The sequence below is a fragment of the Meriones unguiculatus genome, chromosome 20, assembly GCF_030254825.1.
Source record: "Meriones unguiculatus strain TT.TT164.6M chromosome 20, Bangor_MerUng_6.1, whole genome shotgun sequence".
Taxonomy (NCBI): domain Eukaryota; kingdom Metazoa; phylum Chordata; class Mammalia; order Rodentia; family Muridae; genus Meriones; species Meriones unguiculatus.
The window spans coordinates 46369983-46397297 of record NC_083367.1 but is presented as its reverse complement, the minus strand read 5'-3'; the positions used below and the strand labels follow the sequence as shown (position 1 = coordinate 46397297).

Genomic DNA, 27315 nt, shown 5'->3' with positions numbered 1-27315 from the left:
TCCTCTACATGGTGTCTTAGTTCAGACTATAATAACAAAAATATCATAGTTTGAGTGGGTTGACAACAGAAGTGTGCTCCTCACAGAGGCTGGGAAGTCTAAGACTGGTTCTGGTCAGCTTGGTTCCCCTTTGGGCTCTTCCTGGTGTCTTTTGTCTATTATTGATCCCACACGTGATTTACAATGTTGCCTTTCCAAGGTTGCCTTTCACTCTAGCATCCTTAGCATTTCCATATTTAAAGTCTGGTGCAGTTGTGCCTGGTTTTTTTTTTTGTTTGTTTGTTTTTGTTTTTGTTTTGTTTTGTTTCTATTGCTGCCTGTGGATTGAGTTTTCATAGTCCAAGAAAAGTCCTGGCCAAATCCAACATCATGAAAACTTTCCTCAGTGTTTTCTTCCAGGAGTTTTGTCGATTGGGGAAGATCTTGCCTTTAAGTCTTTGTGGATTTTTCTTTTTAACATTTATTTCTATGTGTGTGGGGAGGGGAGAGGGGTGAAACACACACACCACAGTGTGTTGGGGAGGTCAGAGGTCAGCTTTTGGGAGTCAGTTCTCATCTTCCATCACATGGATCCTGGGGATTGAATTCAGGTCGTCAGGCTGGGCAGGCAAGCATTCCTACCCACGGAGCCATCTCACTAGCCTTGAGTTACTCTCTGTGTGTGATGAAAGGTGAACCCAACTTCATTTCTTCCATATGGCCATCTAATTTTCCCAAAACCATTTGTTGAAGAGATTGCCCTTCCCCCACAGCATGGTCCTGGCACATTTGTCAAGAATCATTTGTTGATATGAACATTTGCATGTGTTTCTGGTTCTCTAGATTTCCTTTCCTACTCCATTGTTCTTATCTGTCTCCATGCTATGATGTGTGTGCATTAGTTATCCTGTCTGCTCTTATTTTATAGAGACTTGTCCTTTCTTCTTCTTCCTCTTCCTTTTCTTCCTCTTCCTCTTCTTCTTGTTTTGTGTATTCAAGACCCTCTGAGATTCAAGGTGAATCTTAGATTGAGGCACAGCGACAAAGGCCTGTTCAGGAGGCTGGGGCAGGAGGAGCTTGAAGCCAGCCGGGGCTGCACAGTGAGGACAGGCTGAGCCGTGGCAACTAATGGAGGCCATCTCGGAATAAAGAGAAGCAGAAGGCTGGGGATACAGGTGAGCCTGGGAGCATTTGCATAGCATGTGTGAAGCCCTAGGTTCCATCTCCGGTACTGAGGAAATTTTAAAAAGATGTACATTTTAGAATACAGTTTTCTCTCCTGCAAAGAAGCTTCCCAGAGATGCAATAGCACCTGCAATGAATAAGCAGATTACTGGACATGGTGCAGGCATCATAGCGATGGCAACAAGTCTTCTAGCCCAGGAAAACACCTTGCATTTACTCATGTTTTTATTTTCTGACACTGGTTTATAATTTTCAGGATAGAACTTTTTCATGTTGCCTACATCTGTTCAGTCTGTGATAGTAAAATGCCTTATAGTAGGTAGAGCACAGAAAATGCACTTTTATTTTCACTGTCCTGGCGGCTGCAGAAAATCAGCGCTTTGGTCCTGATGCAGGCCTTATTCTAGTTAATTTGCATATATACACATATATGTGTGTAATATATATTACACGCACACACATGTGCACGGGCATCCATACTGGTGTCACAGTAATGAGGTGAAAGGGTGACTTTGAGGGGTCAGTTCTCTCCCTCTGTCCTCAGAGTCCTAGGGACGGAACTCAGGTCTTCTGGCACGGCAGCAAGTCCCCTTACCACTGAGCCATCCTTATAGTCCTCTGATTTTAACTCTTTGATTTCTTCAGTTAATGTGAGTGAAGGTTTATCAATTGTGTTGATCTGTTCAAAAAACAGCTCCTACTTTGATAGGTTTAATGCTGTTTCATTTGTCGTTTCCATCTCTCCACCCCCCTGTTTTGAACATAATTTGTTCTCTGGCTCCTTGTAATGAGCGATTCTTGTCCTTCCCCTCTCCTGTTTCTCTTCTCTCCTCCCCTCTCCTCCCTCCCTTTCCAACCTTGCTCTCCTTGCTCTTGGCATTTCTCTTTTTAAATGCCCCTTAAGCCTCCACTCAGGATTGTTCTTCCTGCATCTGGTAGGTTTGGGTACAGCATGTTTTTGTTTCTTTTGAAAAGAGAGGTTTGCAAATTTCCTTGGATTTCTCTTTTGACCCGTTGTTTAACACCGCGTTGTTTCATTCTGAAATACTTGTGGGCTTTCCCCGTTTCCCTTCTGCTGATGATTTCTAGTTTCAACCTGCTGCCAGCAGAATATCCATGTTATAGAGCATCTACCGAGGCAGGCTGTGGCCTGGCTGACTCAGTCCTGGGGACAAGAAAGTGGGTTATGATGGAAGTGGATGGGGTGTGCTGTACGCGTGGCAGGGGCTCCACTGCTGGGCAGGCCCTTTCCTTCCTCGCTGACCTTATTGAGAGTGGGCCACTCATGTCATGAACGGTTACTGAACCATTGTGTTTCTTTCTTCAGTCTTGTCAGTGTTTTCTCTATTTTGGAGCTCTCGTAGCTGGTTGTGTATGTTTGGCTTGTTCTGTTATATAATGGGTTATATAATGATAGAGGAAGTCTCTTGTTTTTTTGTTTTTTTCACTCTTGGACAGTTTTTGACTAACATTTTTCCTGATGGTAGTATAGTATAACTATCTCTGTACTCTGGCTTCCATTTTCACGGGCTAAAATTAATATGTATCTCCTTATATATAGATATAGTTCCTTATATGCAGCATATAGATGCTTTAAAAATATATATTTGGCCAGTCTGTGTCTACAGATCTATCTATAGTTGACGTAATTATGGGAAAGGATTTATTATTCTTAACTGTCTACTCTAAATCTTGAAGTCCTTTGACCCCCCTTTTCTCTCTCGCTTTCTTTTGTTTCACCTTTTATTTTAGTGACATACTTTTGTTATCTGTTCATTTCCTTCCATATATACTCTAGCTATGCTTTCTTTGTGGTTACCATGGGAAACACACAAAACATTGTAATAGTTTAACAATCTATTTTTAACTGGTAACAACTTTAACATATAAAAATTATGTCTTTATGGCCCTACCTGTACCTCTATTTACATATTACATATTTACTGATATCCATTTATATATTTTTATTTTCATGTCTTTGTCATTTCTGAATTCTATATCAGAATTAGTGAGTCTAAGTACATAATACAAGTTACTTTTTCATAAACCTGTTCATATTCACCTCTTACTGATGAACTTTGATTTCCTGTGGCCTCGCCTTGAAGATTCCGTTGCCTATATGACGGTTTTTCTTCCAGATGAAGGCTTTCTTTGTAGGGCTGCTCTAATGGTAGCAAATCCCCACAGCTTGGGCTTATCTGAGCAAGTTATAACTTTCCCTTCACCTTTGGAAGCCGCTGATGGTTATATTCTTCGTTGACGGGTGTTTTCTCTTGGTGCTTTCAGTGTGTCATCGCTGTAGGTTACCCTGGATGGCTTCTGCAGAAAACCTACAAGTCTGACACCTCTGTGGACGATGAGGTGATTCTTCTCTCGCTGCTTCTAGGCTCCATAGTTTGAGTATACAGGTGTTCGAGCCCCCTGCTTCCTTACTGCGTCTGTGGCTTTATTCTACATGTAGTTCACTGACTTTCTTGATTTACTGTTGCTATGATCTAAGGGACTGAAGCCGCCAACTCACGCCATGGGACAGATGTCAAGAAGCTTTATTGGAGGAGGGGTTATGTAGAGGCTCCTCTGGTCGAGGGTGGAGCAAAGAGACTGGGGAGAGGAGGCCTTGGTACCATCAAACCAACAAACAAGCACTTTGTGTATTCTGGCTGCATGGTGCTCACATATCTTTTAAGCCCTTCATTTTTGTTTTGTTTTGTTATTCTTTTGTTCCTCTGACCTGGCATCAAGTGACCTGTTCTCCATATTCAGCAGTTTTCACCTGCCTGATGAGGCATGCTATTGAAGGAATCCCTCTTGGGAAGTTTCCACTCCTCAAACTTACTCAGGGCGCTTCTGCATCAATCCCCATGCAGTGGGTTTACAGGCCTGGGCCACTAAGCCTTTCATGAACTTTGCTCTTTTTCAGTTCCGCAATCTGGCTCTTTTGTGCAGTTCTTTTCCACAGATATTTAAGTCATTTTCCTGATCTTACACAGTTGTCTATGAACACTGTAGCTCATTAAGCATCTTGAAAGCACATTTTAGTTCCTGAGAAGAAATTTACTTACCTGACAAGACAGCTGTGTTTCTCTCCTTTGTTAGACAGGGACTGACTACCGAGTTCTGGTTGACCTGGAACTCACTGTGTAGACCAGGGAGGCCTTGAACCCCTAGAGATCTGCCTTCCTCTGCCTCCTAAGTGGTAGGATAAAAGGCGTGCCTGAACAGCCCAACCTAAGAACTGTTTCTTTAGTGTCTTGAAGATGTTTCTTTGACACATGGCTCTCTATTCCTTTGCATGCTTTGTGGGTTTTTGTTGAGATTGGAGTCTTTGATAGAAAGGCCACCTTTCTCACTGTCTATAAACTGGCTTTGTGTGGTTCTCCTCTATTCCGGGGGTCACTCGCCACTGGTTCTCAGGAACAATGGGGTAAAGAGATGAAGTGGGGGTTCGGTGGCCCATGAGCACTCACGGAAATAACCTTCCAGGACCAGCTGTGGGGGCTCAGATCAGTTTTATTTGGGGTGAAGGAGGATTAGATAGAACTTTGGGGAGGGGTGAGAATATCCAGGGTGGGTGCATGTCATTGGCTGAAGGGCTAAGGTACACGGAGATGCCTCATTCGCAAGGAGACATTCTAGGAACCCCAGGTGCTTCCTGAACAGGTTCTATTGGGAGTCAGGGAGTTGGACCTCTAATTTCCCTAAGGACTATGTGACATTCCTCAGGTAGAAAGTGTGGGGTCTAGGATTCCCCAGGGAGAGGAGGAACCCTCGATGACAAAGCCAGTCTGCCATTCTGCACTGAGCTCCGGGTTTTCTGGTAATGTGGGCCTTCCACCTCAGCAGCTGGGACTTCAACCTTTGCAGCAGGGTTTCGACCTTAGTGCTCTGTGCAGGAAACCTCCATCACTTGGCCTGGTTCTGGAATCTGGAAAATGCTTGTGTGTCACTTTCAACCCAGTGTATGTGGCTCTTAGAACTGTCTGATGCTCTTCCTCCCCCCTCCCCCTTCCCCCTCCCCCCCCTCCCCCGCTTTAGGCTTTAGGAGCCTCGCAGTTCCTGCTGCTCTCCCGAGGTCTCCTGCTGCCCTGCCGTCTGCCTGCCACAGCAAGTACTTCTGGTGCACTGGCCCTCACTGGTTTCCATCAGCTTCAGTATCATTTAAACAATGCCGGCAGCTCAGCCAGTGATGAGTCACGTGAGACAAAAGCCAGTCTCGGCCCTCACACGAGCCAGACTCTGGGTGAAGCTGGTTCTGTCCTGGGCAGGATCTAGGTTACCCTTCAGGCTGTGCGGCCCTGGGAAAAGGATCTGTTGGTGCCCACCTGCCCCATTAGGCTCCTCATAAAAAGACCTTACTACGCAGTGTTCATTGGTCTCTTGCCTGGGAGCTCAGTGCATGCCAGCTCCCACAGGGTGCAAGGGGCAGAGGCAGGGGGTCACCTGGGCCACAGAGTGAGCTCCTCTGTAGGATGGATCATGAAGACACGGAGCTCCATCCTGCTAACCGCCGACACTGGAATCTGTGGCCTTTCGCCACACATACTATATAAAATGCAAACAGTTCATGAAACAGTATCTTGATGGGAAATGCGCTTTCCTGGTAAGTTTTATTTATTGATACAGAAACTTATATCAAAGTTAACTCTGAATAGCTAAATTATTAGGCTGCCCTTTGGTTTACAGCGTCACTATATTGTATGTGAAGTTAACCCTACACAGAGTGTACGGGCACACGCCTGTAATCCCAGTGTTCTGGGACACAGAGGCAGGAGGATCTCTGTGAGTTTGAGTTCTACAAAGTGACCTGACATCCAAGGTTACAGAGAAACCCTGTCTCAAAAACAAAAACCAACCAACCAGCCAACCAAAGACGAAAAAGCCTAAACAGGGTAAACACATGGAGAGGGCCCATTCCTGTTCACAGTCGGAGATTCTTAACAAGCCGGGCCTCACAGAAAAAGCTCCTCTCCGGTGCCTGCCTACCATGTCTGAACCCTGGGTTTAAGACTCAACAAATCCTCTAGAATTTTACCAAAAAGTCAGGTTTCAAAAACTGAACCCTAGGTCCACACCCAAGAATATTTTTTAAAAATTTCCCCTGATGAAGGAAAGAGTTTCGCCCTTCCTTAGAGTGTGCTTTGCCCAGTTACTCTGGAAACTTTTTAAAAATTACCCAGAAGCCTGGAGGTGCAGCCCGTGCCTTTAAGTCCAGCACGTGGGAGCACTTAAAAAACAACAAATCCCAGAAACATTAGAAATTCCGTATGTTTAGAGAAACCCCGGAGGCTTTGAGGAAGCAATGGCATTGTCAATTTTTTTACACCCTCTGACTCACGAAATGTTCAACTTCTGATTTCCACGTGATGATACACTTCAGTAGACTAAGGTCATTCATTCCGGTCTCCTGAGCACTCTCCTCCTGTGAGCACTCTTACTGAACACTCTCCTCCTGTGAGCACTCTCCTAACTGAGCACTCCCACCAATATCTGCTGGTGAGCACTCTCCTCCTCAGAGCCGCTCCTAGACGCTTTTTTTTGTTTTTCAGACATCATGCACAGAAGACATCAGTCAGGAGGCATAGGCAAGGGAGTAGAAGCCAACTGTCAGCACAGGCACTCCCCTGGCCCATTTGTGCTGCTGTGGGCAAGCAGAGGCTGGCAGAGGCTCCTGCAGAGAGCTGGAAGAGCATGTGAATCCTGGCTAAGCAGAAAGATTTATATTATTTTTTATTTTTGAGAAATTCCAAGTTGCCCTCCAACTCGCCAAGGATGACCTTCAAGCCTTGGCTGGCCTGGCTCTACCTCCCGAGTGCTGGGGTCAGAGCAACAGATCCCCATGCCCCACTGTGTAGTCACTTAGGTGTAAGACCACTTGAAGATGCTTTTTAAGCTCCTCCTAGGGGTGTTTATCTGCTGTAGTCTAAGGGTGGGCCATGGGACCTAGGAGTGTTTGGTTCATGGCAATGGTACTGGATCACTGGATGGCAACTTTTCATGTAGGAATGGATTCCTGGGCTCTTGTTTCCTGTCTGCTTTTCCATCATGAGCTGAAGGAGTTTGTGTCTGTCTAGTTGTAGACTTTTGTCCTTTATACACTATCCAGTTCCGGGGTTGGGGAGATGGCTCAGCTGTTGGGAGCACTGGCTGTTCCTTCAAAAGACCCAAGTTCAATTCCCAGCACCCACAGGACAGCCCACCACTGTCTGTAACTCCAGCTCCAGGAATTCCGTACCCTCACACTGATACACAGGCAGGCAAAACACCAATGTACATAAAATAAAAATAAATAATTTTAAAAAAGAGTATCCAGTTCTCCCTATTGAGCTATAGTGATGAAAAATGGACTAAGACAACATCCTTGAAGGCCCCTACTGTTGTGCCATATACATCAGCAGGCTTCAGAATGGCTTTGCCATCTAGCATCTGCTGCTCATCAAATCCAGTGTACACATGACTCTCCTTGGGTCGGAATTGAAACTTGATTGTGCTAACTGTAAAGCTAAAGTACAACTTATCAAATTAAGAAAGCAAACTGCAGAAAATGATTCTTTATTGAAAAATACCAATAATACTGACAGACTTCAAAAGCAATTCACGGTTCCAGAATACAAAGTACTTAATACATTTTTGCAAACTTGTTTGTATCTCAAAGTTAGCATTTTTGTAAATCAAGATACAAATTTGATAGCTTCACTAAAATGTTTTCCAGCTTTACTCTTCCAGGAGCTGCACAGGGTCACAGGGTCAGCGAGAGGGAACCTGGGGAAGAATGTCCCTGGGATGTGCAGCAGTCTGCAGCAACGTTTTCCACATTTTGGTGCTGGAGACGAAACCCCTGCACCAGACAGCTGCCCTCCAGGGTCAGAGAATGCTTGGGAAATAGCACATTAAAAGACAGCCTGTTTGCCTTGTAACTCACACTCTTTTATTTTAAGATTGCTCTTTGGAGAAAATCTTTTAAGAATGCCACTGTAATATCATCCAATAACTGAATTTTAAAAACTACAATGAAAGGAAAAAAAAAAAAACACTGTTACCAGCAACATGGTCTTTGCTGAGCTGTGAGTAGTAATTCTATGCTTTTTTAGATGCAAGAATAAAAAAAAAAAAAGAACGTGTACAAGTTCAATTCAAAACCACACAAAGTATGTGCGTAGGCTCAGGTAGTAGCCGTGCTCACTTTAATCACGAGTAGCTTAGCTGGAGCAGCCACGTCCTTATCCCCAGCCAAAGCAGCATTGAGCTTGCTAGACTCCTTATGTATGAACTTAGTACCCAAGTTCCGGCCTTTACAGCTCCTGCCTGTTACCTGGTTACAACAGAGCAACAGGATTTGGAGAACTACTAGTTGCTGTATTGAAACAAGTTTACAGCATCTCGTACTGTCAAAAAGCAAATACTGTGACCAGCAGCCTTTCTTCACAGCTCTAACACTGAAGCTGCCAAGCGTTCACTGCTAGACGAGCAGCGGTATCCCACAGTAAAAGAGCAGACACTAAGGAATCATGGCACAACGGATTTCTGAATTCTTTTTTATCTACCATTGGTCCTGGGGCTTGGTTCCATCCCCTTGTAGACTACATTTGCTGTTCATTCCGGACGGTCTTTAATGGAGGAAAGGCATCAGGTCATATAGCGGGTAATGGCTCTCAGAGCATATAGGAGTTCTGCTTGCATCCTAGCTTCTATAAGAAGCAGATTAACATGAACCTGGGGATAAAATACAGCATCATGTAAGGGCAGGTCATAAACATCAGTTTTTCAGTGCATTCAATTAAAAAAAATGGTACCAAATAAGTACAATTACTTGTCCCTTGATGAGTAACTGGTTTCAGGAGTCTCCTTGCATAACCAAATCCCTTGGAAGTTCTAGTCTCTTGTACTAAGTAGCATACTACACACATGAGCAATACACAGCCTCTTGTTACTTAGAATACATATAAATGCCATGTAAACGACTGCTACAGTGACTGGGGAGTCACGGCAAACCACTGCACATATTTGGCACATACACAATTGTTGTCAGTATTTGTGGTCCTCAGTTGGTTCAATGTATGGAAGCAGAAACATGATTTTGAAGGGCCAACTGCCTATTCTATGTGCCACCAAAGAACTTAAGTCTTCATTTGTTAGACCAATGTCAGACATCTTTGGGATAAATGTTTTATTTCTATTTACATTTGGCCACATGTCTTCCTGGATATTTGTTATAGTTCAGAAAAATCTATTCACTCTTTTGCCAGACTTCTACAATTCTCTGCCAAACCATCAATTTCCAGAAAGATGCGTCCACCCATTTCTGCCTAAGGCTAGTTTTTAAAAGCTTGTGCAGAATGGTTGTCTTAGGCGGAGACAGCTATGCCAGGATTTCTGAGGACAGACCAGCCTGCTCGTCTATGCTTGCACTTCTCTCTAAGGGGTACCTGATGGCTGTTCTGGAATGATGTTTCTCACGTTGTACAGATGATGGAGTGGGTTTGAGAAAAGGAGAATAAAAATGACTGTAAAGTACAGAGTATCCCAGCCCCCGTGAGCACATACCTTCTCGGAGTGCTTGAACTGCCTCCAGAAGCTATCATACATTCTTTTGGTAACCTTCTCAGGAGTGCACACAACAGTTTTGATATAAACTTTAAAGCTACGATCCAATAGCTGGTTAATTTCACCATAGTCATAGTCGTCATACCTGTCAAAAGACGCAGAACAGACTCCTGTCAACGTATGATCTCTCTGCTATGTGCAGAACACATGGCCATGCTGGAACCCCACACATTCACTCACAAATACACAGCCATGCTGAAACCAGCTCCGGAAAGTGTAGTGAGTGTTGAAATGAAGAATTTGCATTATTACACACCACAAGATGGCAATTTACTTGTGTAAAAGGAGCTTCTGGGGTCAGATGAGGAAAAACGTCATGGGTGCGTGGAGCATGAGGGCTGGTTGGTATGTTAAGGGTCTCGTGTCCGTTCTAAATGATGCGGACGGAGATGCCTGCCTGCAGCATGTCTGACCACTGAATCATGGGTTTCAGATCACACAGGCTTGGAAGCCACCTCCTGTGTTTTCAATGGAAAAGGGAGGAAGTTCTTGGCAAAGCTCATTCTGTAACTACCCAGGAGGCCAAAGCCTGGGCACAGATTAGCAGAAATTAGTTTCAAGCTGGCTGGATGTACTTTAAAGGTCCAAGCAGCGTAAATTAAAGAGAGCTTGTAGGTCTCTGATAAAATATATGAGAAAGCAAATTTTTCGGCTAAAGTGGGTAGAAAGCCACACAGTGTAGGATCTGTGTGTGAGGAGGCACTGAGTGTTTATATTCTCAACAGAACACAGCGTGGTGGAACGCTAACGGGCCCTGAGAGAGCTCCATGGTAGTGCCATAGCACAGGCTGAGATCTGTGAATAATGCTGGGAGACAAAGGACAGCACGGAGATGCACAGTGACCACGCCCGCCTCCCGTGTGCTGGGGCAGCTTGCCTGCTCTTCCCTCCGAAGTCAGCTGGCACCTGTCAGTCCCAACCTCTGCCCTCACCTGTCCAGCTGGGTGAAAGCGAAAGCCTGAGCTACAATGAAGTGGGCATGCAAAGCTCAAGAACTGTAAGAATGAGTCGAGGGTGTGTGCGTGCGTGCGTGTGTACATGCATGAATACTTCTGTGTAAAAGAAATGGCTTTATAAACATTGGGCAAGCAGACTAGGCTGGGCAGCGGTGGCTCACGCCTGTAATCTCAGTACTCTGGGAGGCAGAGGCAGCCTGGTCTACAGAGTGAGTACCAGGACAGCCAGGGCTACACTGAGAAACCATACCTTGAAAAAACAAACACACAAACACACACACACAAAGAAAGAAAGAACGGAAGGAAGGAAGGAAGGAAGGAAGGAAGGAAGGAAGGAAGGAAGGAAGGAAGGAAGGCGACTAACCGAATCCCAAACATGCAGTGGATATAGTTCCAGATAGCCCGTCTGAGCATCGAGGTATCGACATCTTTGTGCGTTGCCATGGTGTTGTAAGTAAGATTGTAAGCAATGTGAAACTTCTCGTCAATTAACTGTCCTACATCTGGATAAAGACGATTCACCAGAGAATAACCATGGTCTTCCCAGCAGTAGTCCTAAATACAAGGAAGACAGGGATTATGAACACATGACATGTGGCATAACAGCTCCATGTCCACAGCGCGGCAGGGCATGACATCACCAGTAGCTGGGATTGAACCTCAGTCCACTCTCACGTTCATATTGCAGCATGAGAAAGGTCATGAATTGTAATTTGATCTACTTTAGGAACGAAGGGAGCAACAGATTTTTATCTCTCTTTCCATCTATCCTCCTACAGCAAAACAGGTTGTGGTTCCTCTCCCATATTCCAAGCTGCAGATATTGAAATGTTCCTCAAATTTCGTGAATTTCCAAGCCACCTATGGTAGCTGATGCCCATTATCCTAATACTTGGAAAGATAAAGCAGGAAGACAGAAAGAGACCATCCTGGACTACATAACAAGAAAATGTTACAAAACAAATATAAAAAATCCAGTTCAGTGTATCCATCACTCATCCCTCCTTTCTTTCTCTCGCATCTGATTTTCACCCTATTAACCAAGTCTAATTCTAATACAGTCTCCTCAATGCCTCTTTGCTCCAAACAACTCGGAAGCCCTTACCTCTGCCTTTCTCTTCTTTTTTCCTAGAACATATCTTTTGACATTATGCTGTAACTTTTGGTCAAAACCATGCTCATTTAACCTACGGTACACAGTGCTGGCATTTGAGGCATCCTCAATCACTGTAAGGCTTCTTCTCAACAATGGAAGCAAGAAGCCTTGTTTGCAATTCTCAATATTCAGTCTCTTTACAACCATCACTGGATACCTAAACTGAGACTAACAATTTAGAGCTGGGCTACATTCTCAGCTTCCCTTTGTGTATTAACCCAAATCTTTTACATTCTAATCTCTTTCCAGAGACTGTTTGGTTTATAGTAATCCTTTCGATCTGAATTTCATGACAGCTCAACTCTTCCTTGTGCCTGAATTTTGTCTTTCAAACAGCATTTTAGTTTGGGTGGGGGCAAAGAAGCAAAAAAGCCTTAAAAGTTTAACTGGTCTCCTAACTCTAATAAATAAAGTTATTACTAACATTGGCCTGTAACCAATAATTGGGCAAGTTGACAGTAGTAATTCACCTGTTTAACATTTTACTTAAATATTAAACAATAAATTTAACACCTACCTTTATTAAACAATAAATTTAACACACCAGCATGATTCTGCTGATGAACTGAAAACCTTACAAGATTAAGTGCAGAACAGATAATCTGTAAGTGTTGTAAGTACTGATTCTCAGCTTCCGTTCTGCCCTGGAGGCGAGAGCGGCTGCTGCTCTGTGGAAGCACCTGCCGAGCACTGAACACAGCCCTCAAGCCCAGGCGGCGTTTCCGCACAGACCACTCTGAGAGGTCTCTAAACAGCTAGGTTCCACACGCTACAATTTTACCTGGACACGAAAGGTAGGAACATGCACCCCGTGTCTGGAGAAGTCCTTATAGCCATAACTAGTGTCCTCGAAGTGCCGAGACACGTCTCTTGCCGGTGTAACTTCATCTTCATCTGAAATGATTAAAAGAAAAACAAAAACTCTTAAAACCTCTTTGAAAACAAGATGTAATTTATTTTACCCACAATAAACAAATGTAAGATGAACCACTTTTGACACTAAATAATAAATATGAACCAAAACAGATAGGAGTCTTAAATCACCTCAGGTAGCCCAGGCTGGCTTCAACCCTACCATGTAGCTAAAGATTACCCTGAACTTCTTTATCTTCCTGCCTCCATCTCCCAAGCGCTGAGATTACAGGCCTGTGCCACCATGACTGGTTTCCGTGGTGCTGGGGATGGCGCCCAGGCTCTGAGTGCACTGAGCAGTCTGCTCACCCAACCCCACAATAAAGCCTTGCTTACAGAATGTGGTAAAGCCACGATTCTCTGTGGTAAAATAAACATGCACAGAATGCTGCATGCCTGTCATTTCTTCTCTGACTGACCCTGAACTCTGTTTCTCTACCCTAATTTGTATATTTTAGGATCTCAGGAGTACGGATTCTAGGTTAAGAATACCCCCTTTTGGATAATATTTCAGATAACTAAATCATCGCTGGGCTGGCGAGATGGCTCAGTGGGTAAAGGCACTTGCCGCCAACTCCAACAACCTGTGTTTAGGGGACCCATGTGGTGGAAGGAAAGAACCACCTTCTCACAGTTGTCCTCTGACCTCCATAGGCGTGCTGTGGCATGCACATACCCTGTTACCCCTTCGCAAAAATACAATTAAAAAACAAAAAAGAAACCCAGGGAACATTGGTATATTAAATGACTCGGGCTCCACCCCTTACTCTCGTGCTGTTTGCACTTCCTACCTTCTCAGTTGGCTTCCTTAAAAATTACTTGTAAGCAGAAAAAAAATCTATGCAGCAGCCTTTCTGAAAAGACTTGCCTTTGGGTCTGCTTTTAAGAATGTATTGAAATTCTCTAAGTAAAAATTTGGGCTTCTAAGAGAAACTGCGTTGACCATATTCAGGTTGTTCTTACCTGAAGAGAAGACAAACATGCTCTCCCTCTTCTCTATTTCAAACCGCGATGCCATCTCCTCCTGGCTTGCCTCCTCCTCATCTCGACATTCCTGTAATTGCTTCATCTTTTCCATGAGGGCCTCGACTTCAAAGAAGGAATCACTTACCTGAGGAGAGAACATTCATTGTACATATGGCAGGCACAGAGTGAAATTTAGGAATTTCATTAAGTCTGTCTCATAAAGGTCTTTATCTTACCAGAACGTAATAAAAATAGATTTTCTTATAATAATGTATATTAATAAATATACATTATTTTATAGAGATTTTAGGAGAAAAATATTTCAAGAACTTATGCTTTCTAACATTACAAGATAACATAGTAACTACTTACACTATTTTGAAGATCAAAACTGAACCTGTCAGTTTAAAGCAGAACTGAAAACAGAGTATTTGAGATTTGGTTTCTACTTGCTCAGGTAAATAAGTACACAGGGTACACACTGTCAACATGTCTGCCATTTTAAAAATAGCAATTGTTCTATTTATACGGTTTCCCAATTAAAAGTGAGACATGTCCTCACATGGCTGGGGTTGGCCGGCTGCCCTTGTGAATGGGGCCGGCAGCTGTCACTGCCGGATGACTACCACAGTGGCTTATCTATAGTGAGAGGTGCTGCACAGGGATGGCCGAGCAGAGAAACGATTTACACTCCTACCACTACTGCATCCTTTCTCTAAACCCTGGATCGAATCTTTGGAAGACACGTTTCATAAAAGAAGATTCAAAAATTCAAATACAAGTGTTCAAATACAAAAGTAATGTTTTCCCCTGCATACCTCATGCTCAGACCTACCCCTCCTGAGTTCTGGATTACAAGTGTGCGTCTGTGACACACTCTGCCACCTGAGCTACATCCCCAACACCCGTGCATGTGCTGAGACCTCACTTCTCTTCCTGTTTCCACTCACCAGTCCTTCAGGTGTCAGCCTACCGTCTTGAACACTAGGCCTCTTCACCCAGTTCCCATCATTCTTACAGAGTTCTTACAGAACTCGCTCTTTTCCTTAGTGCATCAAACACTGGCTTAGAGCCTTCTCCCCTAGAATAAAAACGTCTCTAAGGGTAAGAGGCCTGCTTAATTTGCTGGAACAAACAGATCTGTTCTACCATGACTGTCAAGATAATTCTGTATTAAGAAGTCTCTATTGCCCATGTTTATATTTTATCTGATATATGGTAGAAATTATGCTATGTTAAAGTATCCCACACTAAGTCCTTTCTTTAGTAACCTATGATAGGAAGTGTTTCCATGATGACTGGAAGTTCTTCTGACATACACTTTTCTCAGGCTCGAAGATAACCAAACCCAAAACAATGAGCCAAAAAGATACACCTCAACATATACTATTTTACTTAATTTTTATTGAGATAAAGTCTCATGTAGGTCAAAGCGGCCTCAAACTTGCGATGTAGCTCATGATGTCCTTGGATTTCTGATCCTCTTGCATATACTTCCCCTGTGATGAGCTTACAGTTATGCACCAGATTATTCTTCACCATATTCATTGATCTATCTTGTTCACTAATTCACTAAGATAAATTACTTACATTTTATTTGTTTTTAGGAAAGATAATCCTTGGTAAATCACCCTGAAATTTTTGAAGGGAAAAGCAAAGCAAAGTGTGGCACTTTTGCTACTTAACTAATCTGCAAAAGTTGGGATGGTTTTAAAAAGGTACAGGTTGCCGCCATCATCATCATCATCATCATCATCATCATCATCATCACCATCATCACCATCATCTGAGAAAGTCTCAGTATGTACCTAAAGCCTTGAATTCAATGTGCAGCACCAGCTGGTGCCACATTTGCAACCCTCCAAGCTGGGTGTGGTGGTGCAAGTCTTTAATCCCAGAACTAGGGGAGGCGGAAGCAGTTGGATTTCTGTGAGTTCAAGGCCAGCCTGTTCTACACAGTGAGTTCCAGGATGGACGGGACTACATAAAGAGACTGTGTTTCAAACAAACAAACCAAACAATTTGCAATCTTCCTACTCTCAAGTGCTGGGATGACAGGAATGCCTACCATGCCTGGTAGCAAGTCAATGTTAACATTAATACTGTATATGGAACTTCTTTTTAATTTGCTGTTTGAATCTAAAAGTGGAGTTGTACATATGACAGGCACCTGAAGAACAGGCTCTATCAGCTCACTGTCCAGTGCCATCAGAATAAACTATACACCTTCTAGAAGATCCGAATTAAACTCTGGGTATAGGGAGCTAATGGATTAGAAAAATAAAAGCCCCACTTTTTTTTTTTTAACTTTTATCTGTTATCTCTTAATATAAAACAAGCAAGAAAATCCAGTGCATTAGTTTGATACTAAGGCCAGGGAAAGGTAAGAAGCCAGCTCTCAGTAACCCACAACTGGCACACAATCTCACAGCCACACTAGAACCTCCAAGCTTTGAGAAAGAATTGGTAGCTACTGGCAGCCTCTTGTTTAGTCTTGAGACCTGTCAGAATAGTGATGTGGGCAATCCTGGAAAAGTGACAATTCTTCATTTGTTGACTTCACCGCATCTAAGTGATAAACGCTGAACACGGAAGTACGCATTTGAACTCTTTAGGGATATTTAAGACCTTATCACAAGAACTTTATGTTTTATAGGAAACATGAAAGAACCCAGCTCAGAGAGGCTTGGTAACTTGCCCAGCATCAAACATGAGTCAAGGACTGCCAACCTGGGCACACTGGCCTGTGTCCCATGCGAATGGTGCACGGGTGACCATGAGCTATTTTTATGTTATGACTTTTCAAGTACAAAATAAAAGCCTTTCACTATTAAGAATATGAGGAGTTTTAACAACTGTATGTGAGAATTAAAGTTACTTAGAGACAAATTCAGCTTGTGAGCCACTGAAATGGTTCAGTTTGTAAAGGTGCTTATACTGAACGCCTAGGGACCAAAAGTTCATCCCTGGAACGGATGTAAAGGGGGAAGAAAAGAACCAACTTCACAAAGTGGTTCTTTCACACACACACACACACACACACACACACACACAGTTTTTAATGAAGAAAAATCAAATTGTTCCAAGTGATTTTGAAGGAATAACAAAGAAGAAGCTAGAAGGTAGAAGTGAAAATGTCTTAGTTACTGTTCTATAGCTGTGAAGAGACACCACGACCAAGGCAGCTTATAAAGAAATGCATTTAACTGGGAATTAATTAATTAATTAACCCTTTGAAGCACAGCTTCAGAGGGTTAGTGCATTCTCATGCTGGGGACAGGGCAGCAGGCATACAGGCACTAAGCAGAGAGAGCTGCTATGAGTGGTATGGGTTTTGGAAACCTCAAAGCCTGCCCACCGCCAGTGACACACCTTCTCCATCAAGGCCACACCTCCTAATGCTTCCCAAACAGCTCCACTAACAAGGAACCAAACATTTAAATATATGAGCTATTGGAGCTGTTCTCATTCAAACCACCACAGCATTTTAACTAATCTACAGTCAGATTCTGTATTTGTAGAAAAGTAAATATAAAAAAGGGGGAAAAAAAGGAGATCAAAATTGGTTTAATTTTCTAAAAGCCAAACAATTAAAAAGCCAGCCTTTTGCTGAAGGAGGAGGAGAAAAAGAAGGAGGAGGAGGAAGAAGAAGAGGAGAAAGAAGAAGAGGAGGAAGAAGAGGAGGAGGAAGAAACAGCAGCAGCAGTAGCAGCAACAACGCTGCCTGGAAATCTCCTCTCTCTGGGTGACACTATTTTATGCCTTCCCTTGTCACAGTGGCAGATGGTCAGTATTAGCTGTTCCTGGTTGGCTCCTATGGCTCATGGCTGAAATGAGTATAAACTACCTCCTAGAAGGGCTCATAGTTTATCCCTTAGTGTCTAGACTAGTGATAGGCATTGGAGGTAGAAACAAAGTCATCCTTGTAAGATAGAGTTAACGCCTTTATGGACTTACCAGGACAGGTTTCCTAGTAAGCCGGCGGGGGACAGTTAACGATGGCTGTAGTAACTAGTCATTACTACCCTCCCACAGCAAACCTCAGATACTTACTGAAATATTCCCTGCTGAGTTGACTTGTGTCTCGTCCACGCTGTGATTGCCATTCGTAATGTCACAGATGCAGTAGCTACTAACAGAAGGAGGTCTGAAAGTGTGCCCACCATCACATTGAATTTCTGGACTAATTCCACAGCCAAATGTGAATGAGGCAAGAGAATGATAGTGTGTGAGTAGGACCACTGCATGGACCAGCTCTGCGAGAGACCAGCTGTGCTCTTCAGCTTTCAAAAGCCCCTGGTGGAAAAGAACAGAGTTTTAATCTGAGATGTGTTGGCAAAAACAGAGTTCATCCTATTATTTAAAAATTGACTGAAAACAGGGCTAGACAACATACAAAGCCTGGTTAAGATTACAGTTTAGGATATATAAAACCTAAAGTTTGTTAAATTTTATTAACAATGTATTTATGAATATAAGCTTAACATCTACTGATACAGTGTCACTTTAAATCTCTGAAATGATTGTTTTAAAAATGCAAGATAATTCCATTTTGCTTACAATATTTGCAGAGTTTCAGATATTGCATAATGGATGCATTACTATGTTGAGAGAAAATGCAGTGAGTTTGTGTTAAACTGGACACCTGTGTTTCAAATGTCTGTGTCTGTGATTTATCAGGCCTCTTAAACGGAACCTTTAAAGATGGTGGCTTGAGCAATTTCATTCTAAAGTCCTTGATTCTGTTTGTGTTAAAAAGTTACGCATAAATCCTACAATTCTTCAGATTCAATTCTGTGTCCTAGGTGCTTGTGTTGTCTATTTATAATCTTGTGTGCCTTTCTCTGACAATCTAATAGCTACTGTATTAATCATATTCAAATTTTACACCTTCTTGACAATTCCTCCTATTATGTAAGTGTTTAAAATGTTCTAGAACATGGATGGACAAAACCAAAAGTATATGTTGTAAGCATTTCTATGATGTGGTATATGTTTTCAGAGAGAGCTGATTTTTTTTTAAGCTCTAGAATCAGAATGAGATACCACTTCACTTCTATAACAAGAGCTGAACTCTAACACTGACCACAGCCATCAAAGACGCAGGACAGCAGGAACAAGCCCCTGGGCCAGCACTTTGGAAGATAGTTTCTGTGTCTTACACAACACACTGACTTACTGTGCATTACGGCAGTCACACACCTAGTTACTGACACAAAGAAGCTGAGAACCTCTGTCTACCCAAACATTTACATATGAATATAACAACTTTAGTCATAATTTGTCAAAACTGGTACTAATCAGGAGGCCCCTTAAGTAGATGAATGGGAGTGTCATTCAGCAGTAAAAATAAATAATCTATGAAGTCATTAAAAAGATAAGAACCAGATGAGGTAGCTCGCATTTGTAGTTCCTGAACTCCAGTGGGCAGGAAGAGCAAAAGTTCAAGGCCAGCTTGGGCTACAAAGCAAATTCCAAGCCAGCCTTGACTACAGAGCAAGATCCTCTCCAAAAACAAACAAAAAATACAGAAACAGCAGTTCTTTCTCTGAAAACAAACAAAATTCAAAAGTAAAAATAAGTGACTGCACATGCATATTGCTAAATGAAAGCCAGGCCGAAAAGGTCCGTACTGTATGGTTCCAACTGCAGAACATTCTGGAAATGGTACATTGTAGATATAATTAGAAGGCAGCAGCCGTGGGGGCTCAGGAGAAAGCACAGCCCAGTGAGTGCTATTTCCTAATGTACAGCAGCAGTAACATGCTATTGCTTACAGAAAGCAAAGCCCCATGAGAGGCATGGACTTCGGCTGACAGCAGGGTTATCGACAGCGGCTCATTGCTTACAAGCAAATATGGCACACAAAGTCCAGATGACAACAGCACAAAAACGTGTGTCTATGGGGTCCCTGACTGACTTCCTCTTCCTTTTCTCCCTTTCCTCCTTTCTCTTTCCTTTGGTTTTTTGAGACTCAGTCTTGTGTATCCAAGGCCAGCTTCAAACTTGCTATGAAGCTGACAGTGACTTTGAACCTAGGGACCTCCTCCTTTCTTCTGTCTCCCCAGGGCTGGAATGAGAGGCTTGTCCCACCAAGTTCAGCCTATGCAGTGCTAGGAAATGAAGCAAGCTAGACAAGCACTGTATGGACTGAGCTACACCCCAACCGTCTATCCAGTTTTCTTAGAGCTGCTTCTAAAAGGCACTATCAATTTTTAACAACGGGACGCTGCAGACATACTATTTCGCTATATACATACCTCAATGTGTTCTTTGGTGATAAGCCAAGGCCTGTGGGCTAACACTTTGTTGAGCTCTCCTAAATTTTGCAGTTTTTGAGGAGCATTCTCTAAACCGTTGAGCCACTTGGGATCCCCCCCAACATGAAGGAAGTCATTCACGTGTAGGTTTACCAGGTAGGAACATCGGTGCCTTGCTGCCGCCTTCACAGGAAAGAAAAAAAAAAAAGCAGTGATGTTAAAAGTTTGAACTATTACAAATCTGTTTCCTTTACAAAATCTGTTTACATACAAAACAGATTTTTGATTATTTGGATTAAGTTTTCCAGACTACAGAAATACATATTTTATTTAGAAATTAAAAGATTCTAATATACCACAGAAAACATCTCGAAATATTTTGGGAACAAAATATTACTTTAAAAATTCTTTAGAAATGTTGCTCCTATGCCAGCTTTCAGATCCTCAGACTAAAAAGCAGCTTCAATTAAGCTGCCAACCATAAAATGACAGATTATTATACACAGACTGAGTGGGCTTAACACCAGATATGTCAATGCAAACTGTTCATAGAAATGCTATAACCCCAGCATTTTGGGAAGTAGAGGCAGAAGGACCAGGAAATGGTCACTATTAGACATACAGCAAATCTGAAGATAGTCTAAGCTATACAAGACTTCTGCCAGAGAGCAGGGAGGGGGAGGGGATAGTGGGAGGGAGGGAAAGAGGGGAAGGGAAAACGAGAGGGAGGGAGGCATTTCTTACATTCATGTTCTACTTTAACGTCTGAGAAAGAATGGTTCTGGAGCAGCACAATGGCTCAGAGTATAAAGGCTCTAAGCCTGACAACCTGAGCCAAATCCATGGTGGGAGGAGAGAACTAACTTCCTCAAGTTCTCTCTGCTAGACACACACACACACACTCTCTCTCTCTCTCTCTCTCTCTCTCACACACACACATACACTCACACAATCACACTCTCATACATATACATACACTTACAAACACGCATTAAAATTTTTTAAAGGGATAGTTCCTTAGTATTGTACAAAACCACATGTAGTGGTTTTTGTTGTTGTTGTATTTGAAAGCATACTCATTTAAAACCAGGAAAAAAAAAGCTAAATGGCAAGAATGTTATTACAAGTCAAAATATAGATAAATATTTATCCTTGTGTCAAAAACATTAATCATCTTAAAGAAATTAATAAAAACAGGCAGAGAGAAATTATCACTGGATGTTTACAAACCATTATTCCAATGTAGTGCCGATAGTGGAGGGGTAACGGCCCATCCATTTGCAGTAGGTAGTGCTGAGTCTTTAAGAAACTTTCTAAATACTGGGGGTGGAAAACCATCACTAACGTAATGTTATCCAAACGGCCCAGAGCAGCAAAGGAATCTGCAAATAAAGCATGCATCTGTGCGTCTTCACTCCCCACCTGCAGAATCTGTGTAAGCAAGAGGAAAACTGCAGTTACATAAACTATAAACTGGTGTTAAGGAAAAAATATGAAAGGGCTGCATTGTTTCACTCAGAAGTAGACTACATTTTGCTAAGACGGGGGTTATGGATTTAAACTTGTAGCAAAACAGAAGACTGGTGGCATTATACGGTGGGGTGAACAACAAAGGCTCGACTCCAGCTAAAGGCTGTCCAGACAGGCTGCTTACAGACCTGACCAGAATCTAGGCACGGAAGCAGATTTAGGCTGTTAAATGCCCAGAGCTTGCAAGCAGACACTAAAATGTTTCCTACGACACTATGCTCATTTCGTGAAAAGAGAACCACAGTTAACAGCAAACAGTTCTTATGACAAGAAAGCAAAGTTGCATGTATAGACATATGAAAGTCCCAGTATAGCATTCTTACCAACCTGTGGACCTGGGCAAGGCTGAGCACCTCTGTTTCCAAGCATACCTTAAGCAAGATCTAAATATAAGCAGGTGCAGGACGAGTCAAAAACAAGTCTCAGATTTACTCTGATTAAATACAGATGCTTAAAATGCATCATGAAATCCTAGAAATCAATGTGACTGAGAGCTTTCTAATCCCTTCAACTCCCTGCCAAAGCATGACTAACTCTGAATAACTGTGTAAAACATGTTGTTGACCAGCAAGCACTCAGATGCCACGATGTGGGTCATGAAGACGTCCCCTTAAAAGCAAGCAGTTCACTGTGTACTCCCAACCGCATACCTCCTCCTCGGGGATGAACCTGCTTGGCCCGCGTCCTAGTGGCCGAGGAACTCTGATTCCCAGTTCCTAGAAAAGAAAGTTATACCATCTCAGGCTTTCAGCAGTGAACAGCAGTGAACGGCACAAACTGAGGCGAAAGGAGCAAGAGGAAAAACAGCCAGTTCAAAACAGACAGGCTTGCTAGAGTCATTTGTTCTCATGGCTATATATACACACACCAGTTCCTCTATTTGCATTGCACAGCTAACACCTTCTAAGATGACTGACTAAAAACAATAAAACCTGTTTCACTAAGACCAGAGTTTTGCATAAAGCACTTGGCAGAGAGTCGAGAACAGAAAGTTCAGCACACAGTGGCCAAACTCTGTGGGCTGTCAGTGACACAAAACAAGACCAGTGTGTGTGTGTCTAAGACCCAACAAAAACATCACCGCTTGTGCACCTTGTCAGGAGATCAGACAAACAAACCAAACAAACAAAAACAAACAAGCCCTGACCTGATACCTTTATAGAGACATCTTAAACAGGATGAAACAATCTTTACTGCGCTGATAGCACCTCAAAGTAAGCAGAGATGTTGTGACAAGTAAAATATAGCTAAATCCACGAGAGCGAGGACTACAGTGGGTGTGCTTTCTCTGAGGCTGAGTGAAACCACTTCAGGGAAACTGACTCTGTGTCTGCCTACCTTTTCAATGTTCTGCCTTTTGACACAATCCAGAATTACTTCTCTTATCCTGACAGGGCCGCACAGTAGCAGGAATAGAGAGCCTACTATTGACTCCTCCCCCACACGATGCTCCGAGATGCAGTACCACAATAATAGCTTTTGAGGACAATCATTCCAGCATCAGTTCAAACACTTAAAGTAAATACAACTGAAGATTAGTTCTTATTTATAAAAGTATGTTGTATACAAAGACTATTTTTTCCCCTTTGATTTTTCGAGACAGGGTTTCTCTGTGCAGCCTTTGTAGACCACACTGGCCTCAAACTCACAGAGATCTGGTTGCCTCTGTCTTCCCGAGTGCTGGGATTACAGGTACGGCCCAGGATTACAGGTACGGCCCACTGTGCTGGGCATGTCTTGGTTTTAACACTGTATAGTAAGTGCCAGAAGAGAGTATGTCCTTGAAACAAATGTAGCTATTTATATGAAACAATGACTCCATTAGCTTAACTCCTAGATCTGACCAAACTCACTTCTCAAATTCACTAGGAAGAAGCACAAAGCTAAAGCTCCCTTCCCCTTTCCTTCGTCTTATAAGTTATCTAAACAACATGTATTTAGGGTTTCAAGTATTTATTATTCATTTTTTAACTCAGACACACTATACAATACTTAGGACTTCAGCATGGCAAAGGATGTCACTTCCAAATTGATTATTTGACAAATGTTCTTGAAACAACTGGTACTCAGGGGAAAAAAAAACAACAACAAATAAACCAACCACAACTTGAATCAATTTTAATCCATAATGAATCAGAGTAAAACATGAAAAAAACAAAAACAGTACTAGCAAATGCGTGTGGAGTTAAAATATACCCAATAATGCTACAAAGACCAGAGGTCAAAATTGAAGCCTGACAAATCTGGTGTGAAAACAGACTTCCATGAGGGGAAAGGTACAACATCAAAGACGAACAAAAAACCTAAAAGATACTTCAAAGGGTCATAGACAGTTACTAGAAAAGGAAATTAGAATGACTGAAACCATGCTCTAGTCTCCCAAAATCAACAACAAAAACCCCATTACATTAACTAAAGAGATAACTTTTTTTTTTTCCTTCAAAAAAGAAATCTGAAGATGGAAAATCTCTGAGGTAGAGCAGTGCGGCACAAGCGTCTACTCCCAGCACTCGGGAGGCACAGGCAGGGGAGTTCTACAACAGTCTGGTCTACTTAGTGATAGATGAGGACAGGTCTATGAAGACAGAGACCCTCCCTTAAAAAAAAAATTAGAAAAAAGCATGCTAGCAGGCTGTTTGAGAAGGGGTAGAGAAACTGTCACTTGCTGTGAATGTATACCGGCAGGAATACTTTTTTTTTTTTTCTTTTTAATGTGAGGGGAAAGTAGAAGGAAGAGTAAGGAATACAAATTGTTACAACTTTTAATGGAGGAAGGTCGGCAATGCAGATGAAAACTAAAAAGCCACATGCTCTCTGAGTCAATAATTCTCCCACAAGTGGGAACCTACAGATCTACTCATATTTGTGTACTCACATGTGAAGGGGAATCACTGCAACATTGTTTCTAATAAACACCCTAAGCGCTAATCAATAGAGGACTGTTGAAAAGTACAAGAGCAACAGAGCTGAGGCCCTGCAGAAGAATGAAACAGAACCTATGTTGGGGTAGGGGTGGAGAGAAGGAAGCAAGGCACTTTACTTCCTGTGTGTGTGTGCTGTGTGAACACCTGGGCAGTATTTCTTTTTTAAATTTTTGTTTATTTATTTACTTATTTTTTTTCTAGACAGGGTTTCTCTGTGTAGCCTTGGCTGTCTTGGACTCACTCTGTAGACCAGGCTGACCTAGAACTCACTGAGATCCACCTGCCTCTGCCTCTCTGAGTGCTGGGATTAAAGGCATGCACCACCATGGCTGGCTTGGGTAGTTATTTATTTAAATGACACCAAGTTGACACCCATATGATTTTCAAAACAAACAGTGTGAATTATATTATTCTGGTCTTGTTTCTATACTAAATATATTATATATCAAATTATTATAAAATAATTTTACAATTCCTATAAGATAGTCATGAATGCTTCATAAAATAGAATTTGCAGGGCATGGTGACACGTGCTTTTAATCCCTTCACTCTGTGAGTTCAAGGCTAGCCTAGTCTACATAGTGAGTTCCAGGTTGGCCAGACCAAAGCTATATAAGAAGAGAGAGAAGAGGAGGGGGAGAGGGAGGGAGAGAGGGAAGACACACACACACACACACACACACACACACACACACACAGAGGTAGATGGCTTAGTGGTTAAGAGTACTGGGTGCTCCTCTAGAGGATCTGGGTTCAATTCCCAGCACCCACATGGCAGCTCACAAATATCTGTAACTCCAATTTGAGGAGATCCATCCCACTAGGTACGCACATGGTACAAATATCTGTGCATGCAAGCAAAACACCCATACACATGAAATAAAATAATCTTTAAAAAAGGAACCAAGAAGACAACCTAGAACTCCTGCACAGATGTAGCCTGTGGCAGCTCAATCTCTAAATGGGTACCCCAGTAAGGGGAACTGGGGCTATCTCTGACAAGAACTCAGTGGCTGGCTCTTTGATCACCTCCCCCTGAAGGGGGTGGGGCAGCCTTACCAGGCCACAGAGGAAGACTATGAAAGACAGTCCTGATGAGACCTGATAGGCTAGGGTCAGATGGAAGGGGAGGAGGTCCTCCCCTATCAGTGGACTGGGGAAGGGGCATGGGAGGAGATGAGGGAGGGGACAACGGTGGGCCTACAGCTGGATTACAAAGTGAATAAATTATAATAAATAAAAAAATATTTTAAAATACCAATAAAAATAGATGCAAAAACCAACCAAACAAACAAAAAAGAACCACGAAAAAGAAGTACTATTTCTTACAGCAAATAATTCTTGGGCTGATAAAATAAAGTCCACTCTTTTAGCTACATTTAGTGGTCATGCTAATACCACTTTTTTCTTTCCCCCTAAATCTTCAATGGCCAAGAAAATGTGCCTGATTCCTTTAAAAATATTTTCTTCAAGGGTGAAAAACTATTTAAAAAATATGTTAAGAAAAAGCAAAAAAGGAAATAATCACAAAAATAGGAGGACAAGCATTCCTTGGGATGAGTTAGATGTCCACTGAACAGTACTTGTAGTGTTGGGATTATATTTACTCCTTCAGAAAGATCTAACAGAGCTTTGGACAGAAGAACAAGAAAATAAGACAGAGCTGTAAAGGAGTCTCTGACACCCAAGACACCCATTCATTGTTTTATCTGTGTCTACCTCCAGGTGAAACAATTTTATTCAGCTCATATGTGAATTACCAGATACGACCCAGAGAACCCGAGAGACTGAGACTGTGCATCTCATAAAAGGAGACAGAGAAATGATAGAGAAAAGAGATGGGAGGGTCAGTGGTGGGAGAGCAGGAAGACAGACAGACAGACTTAACATCAATTCTTCAATAGAAAAGGTTGATCAAGGCTGAGTAATGACAAACATGGTCACTTCTATTCTGGGATCAAATTTATTCTCCTTATTTGGAGGCTAGGCTGAAAAGATGATAGACTAGGTACATGGCAGAGATATAAGGACATGCCATGAGCTTTTCTACTTAAATTTATGTCAACCAGGAAACAAAGGGCAAGTCATTTGAGGTGTTCCTGATAGGCTCTGAGATTATATCCCAATTTACCTTAGACCAGGTACAGACAAGACAGTGAGAGACTCTATCCAGCCTCCCACTACACACAAACTAACCCCTGAGAAAAGTAAACAGGTGACAGTTTCCTCACAGGACCCGTTCTCCTCATCGTGGAAAATCACCGAAGTGCTGTACACAGTGCAACGATGGCTAGCTCGGCGGGAGAGTACCTGCCCAGCATGCGCAAGGCCCTGTGACTGATCTCCAGCATGACAAGTATCTCTGTGCATCATCTCCCAAGAAAAACGCTAAGGAGGTCTGGGCCGAAATAAGGCCTTCTGTTAGTAAGTCTGTAATTCCCACGAAAGAATTTAAACTCTAAACTTGTGTAAAATAAGGATGAGGAGGAGGAAGATGATGTAACAACAGTACTGCATCAACCTCATGCTGCACTAACAGAATATTTTGCAAAACTCTTCAGGGTGTGCCTGTGTGTTTGCTTGCACACGGGCGCAAGTGTGCGTGCGTGCACACACACGCACCAGAAATATGTAAGAACCAAACTGCTTTTTAGTGTTCTGCTTATTCCTTAACTGATACAAACGAGCAAAAAACAATCTAGTGGTAATAAAAAATTAAGAGCAGCAATAGGAGCCAGCATAACATGCTAGGAACCAAGTACTGTTTTAAATACTATTATCTACAAACAAGGAACATATAATTTATGATATTAAATTCTAGAAAGATGTATATAAGTCTTATAATC

General features: G+C 42.4%; 1 protein-coding gene across 2 annotated transcripts in view; it reads right to left on the bottom strand.

Moving 5' to 3' along the window:
* Positions 1 to 7697: 7697 nt before the first annotated feature.
* Sesn1 (sestrin 1) overlaps positions 7698 to 27315 on the bottom strand; it is an 87564-nt gene continuing 67946 nt past the window's right edge. For both annotated transcript variants that reach the window (XM_021649053.2, XM_021649054.2), the window contains exons 2-10: positions 22196 to 22261; positions 21246 to 21446; positions 20016 to 20198; positions 17809 to 18051; positions 13753 to 13900; positions 12659 to 12771; positions 11086 to 11276; positions 9706 to 9850; positions 7698 to 8874 (exon numbers count right to left, since the gene is read on the bottom strand). In XM_021649053.2, the coding sequence (XP_021504728.1) occupies positions 8788 to 8874; positions 9706 to 9850; positions 11086 to 11276; positions 12659 to 12771; positions 13753 to 13900; positions 17809 to 18051; positions 20016 to 20198; positions 21246 to 21446; positions 22196 to 22261 (1377 nt within the window). In that variant the 3' untranslated portion in view covers positions 7698 to 8787. The remainder of the gene's footprint in view (positions 8875 to 9705; positions 9851 to 11085; positions 11277 to 12658; positions 12772 to 13752; positions 13901 to 17808; positions 18052 to 20015; positions 20199 to 21245; positions 21447 to 22195; positions 22262 to 27315) is intronic.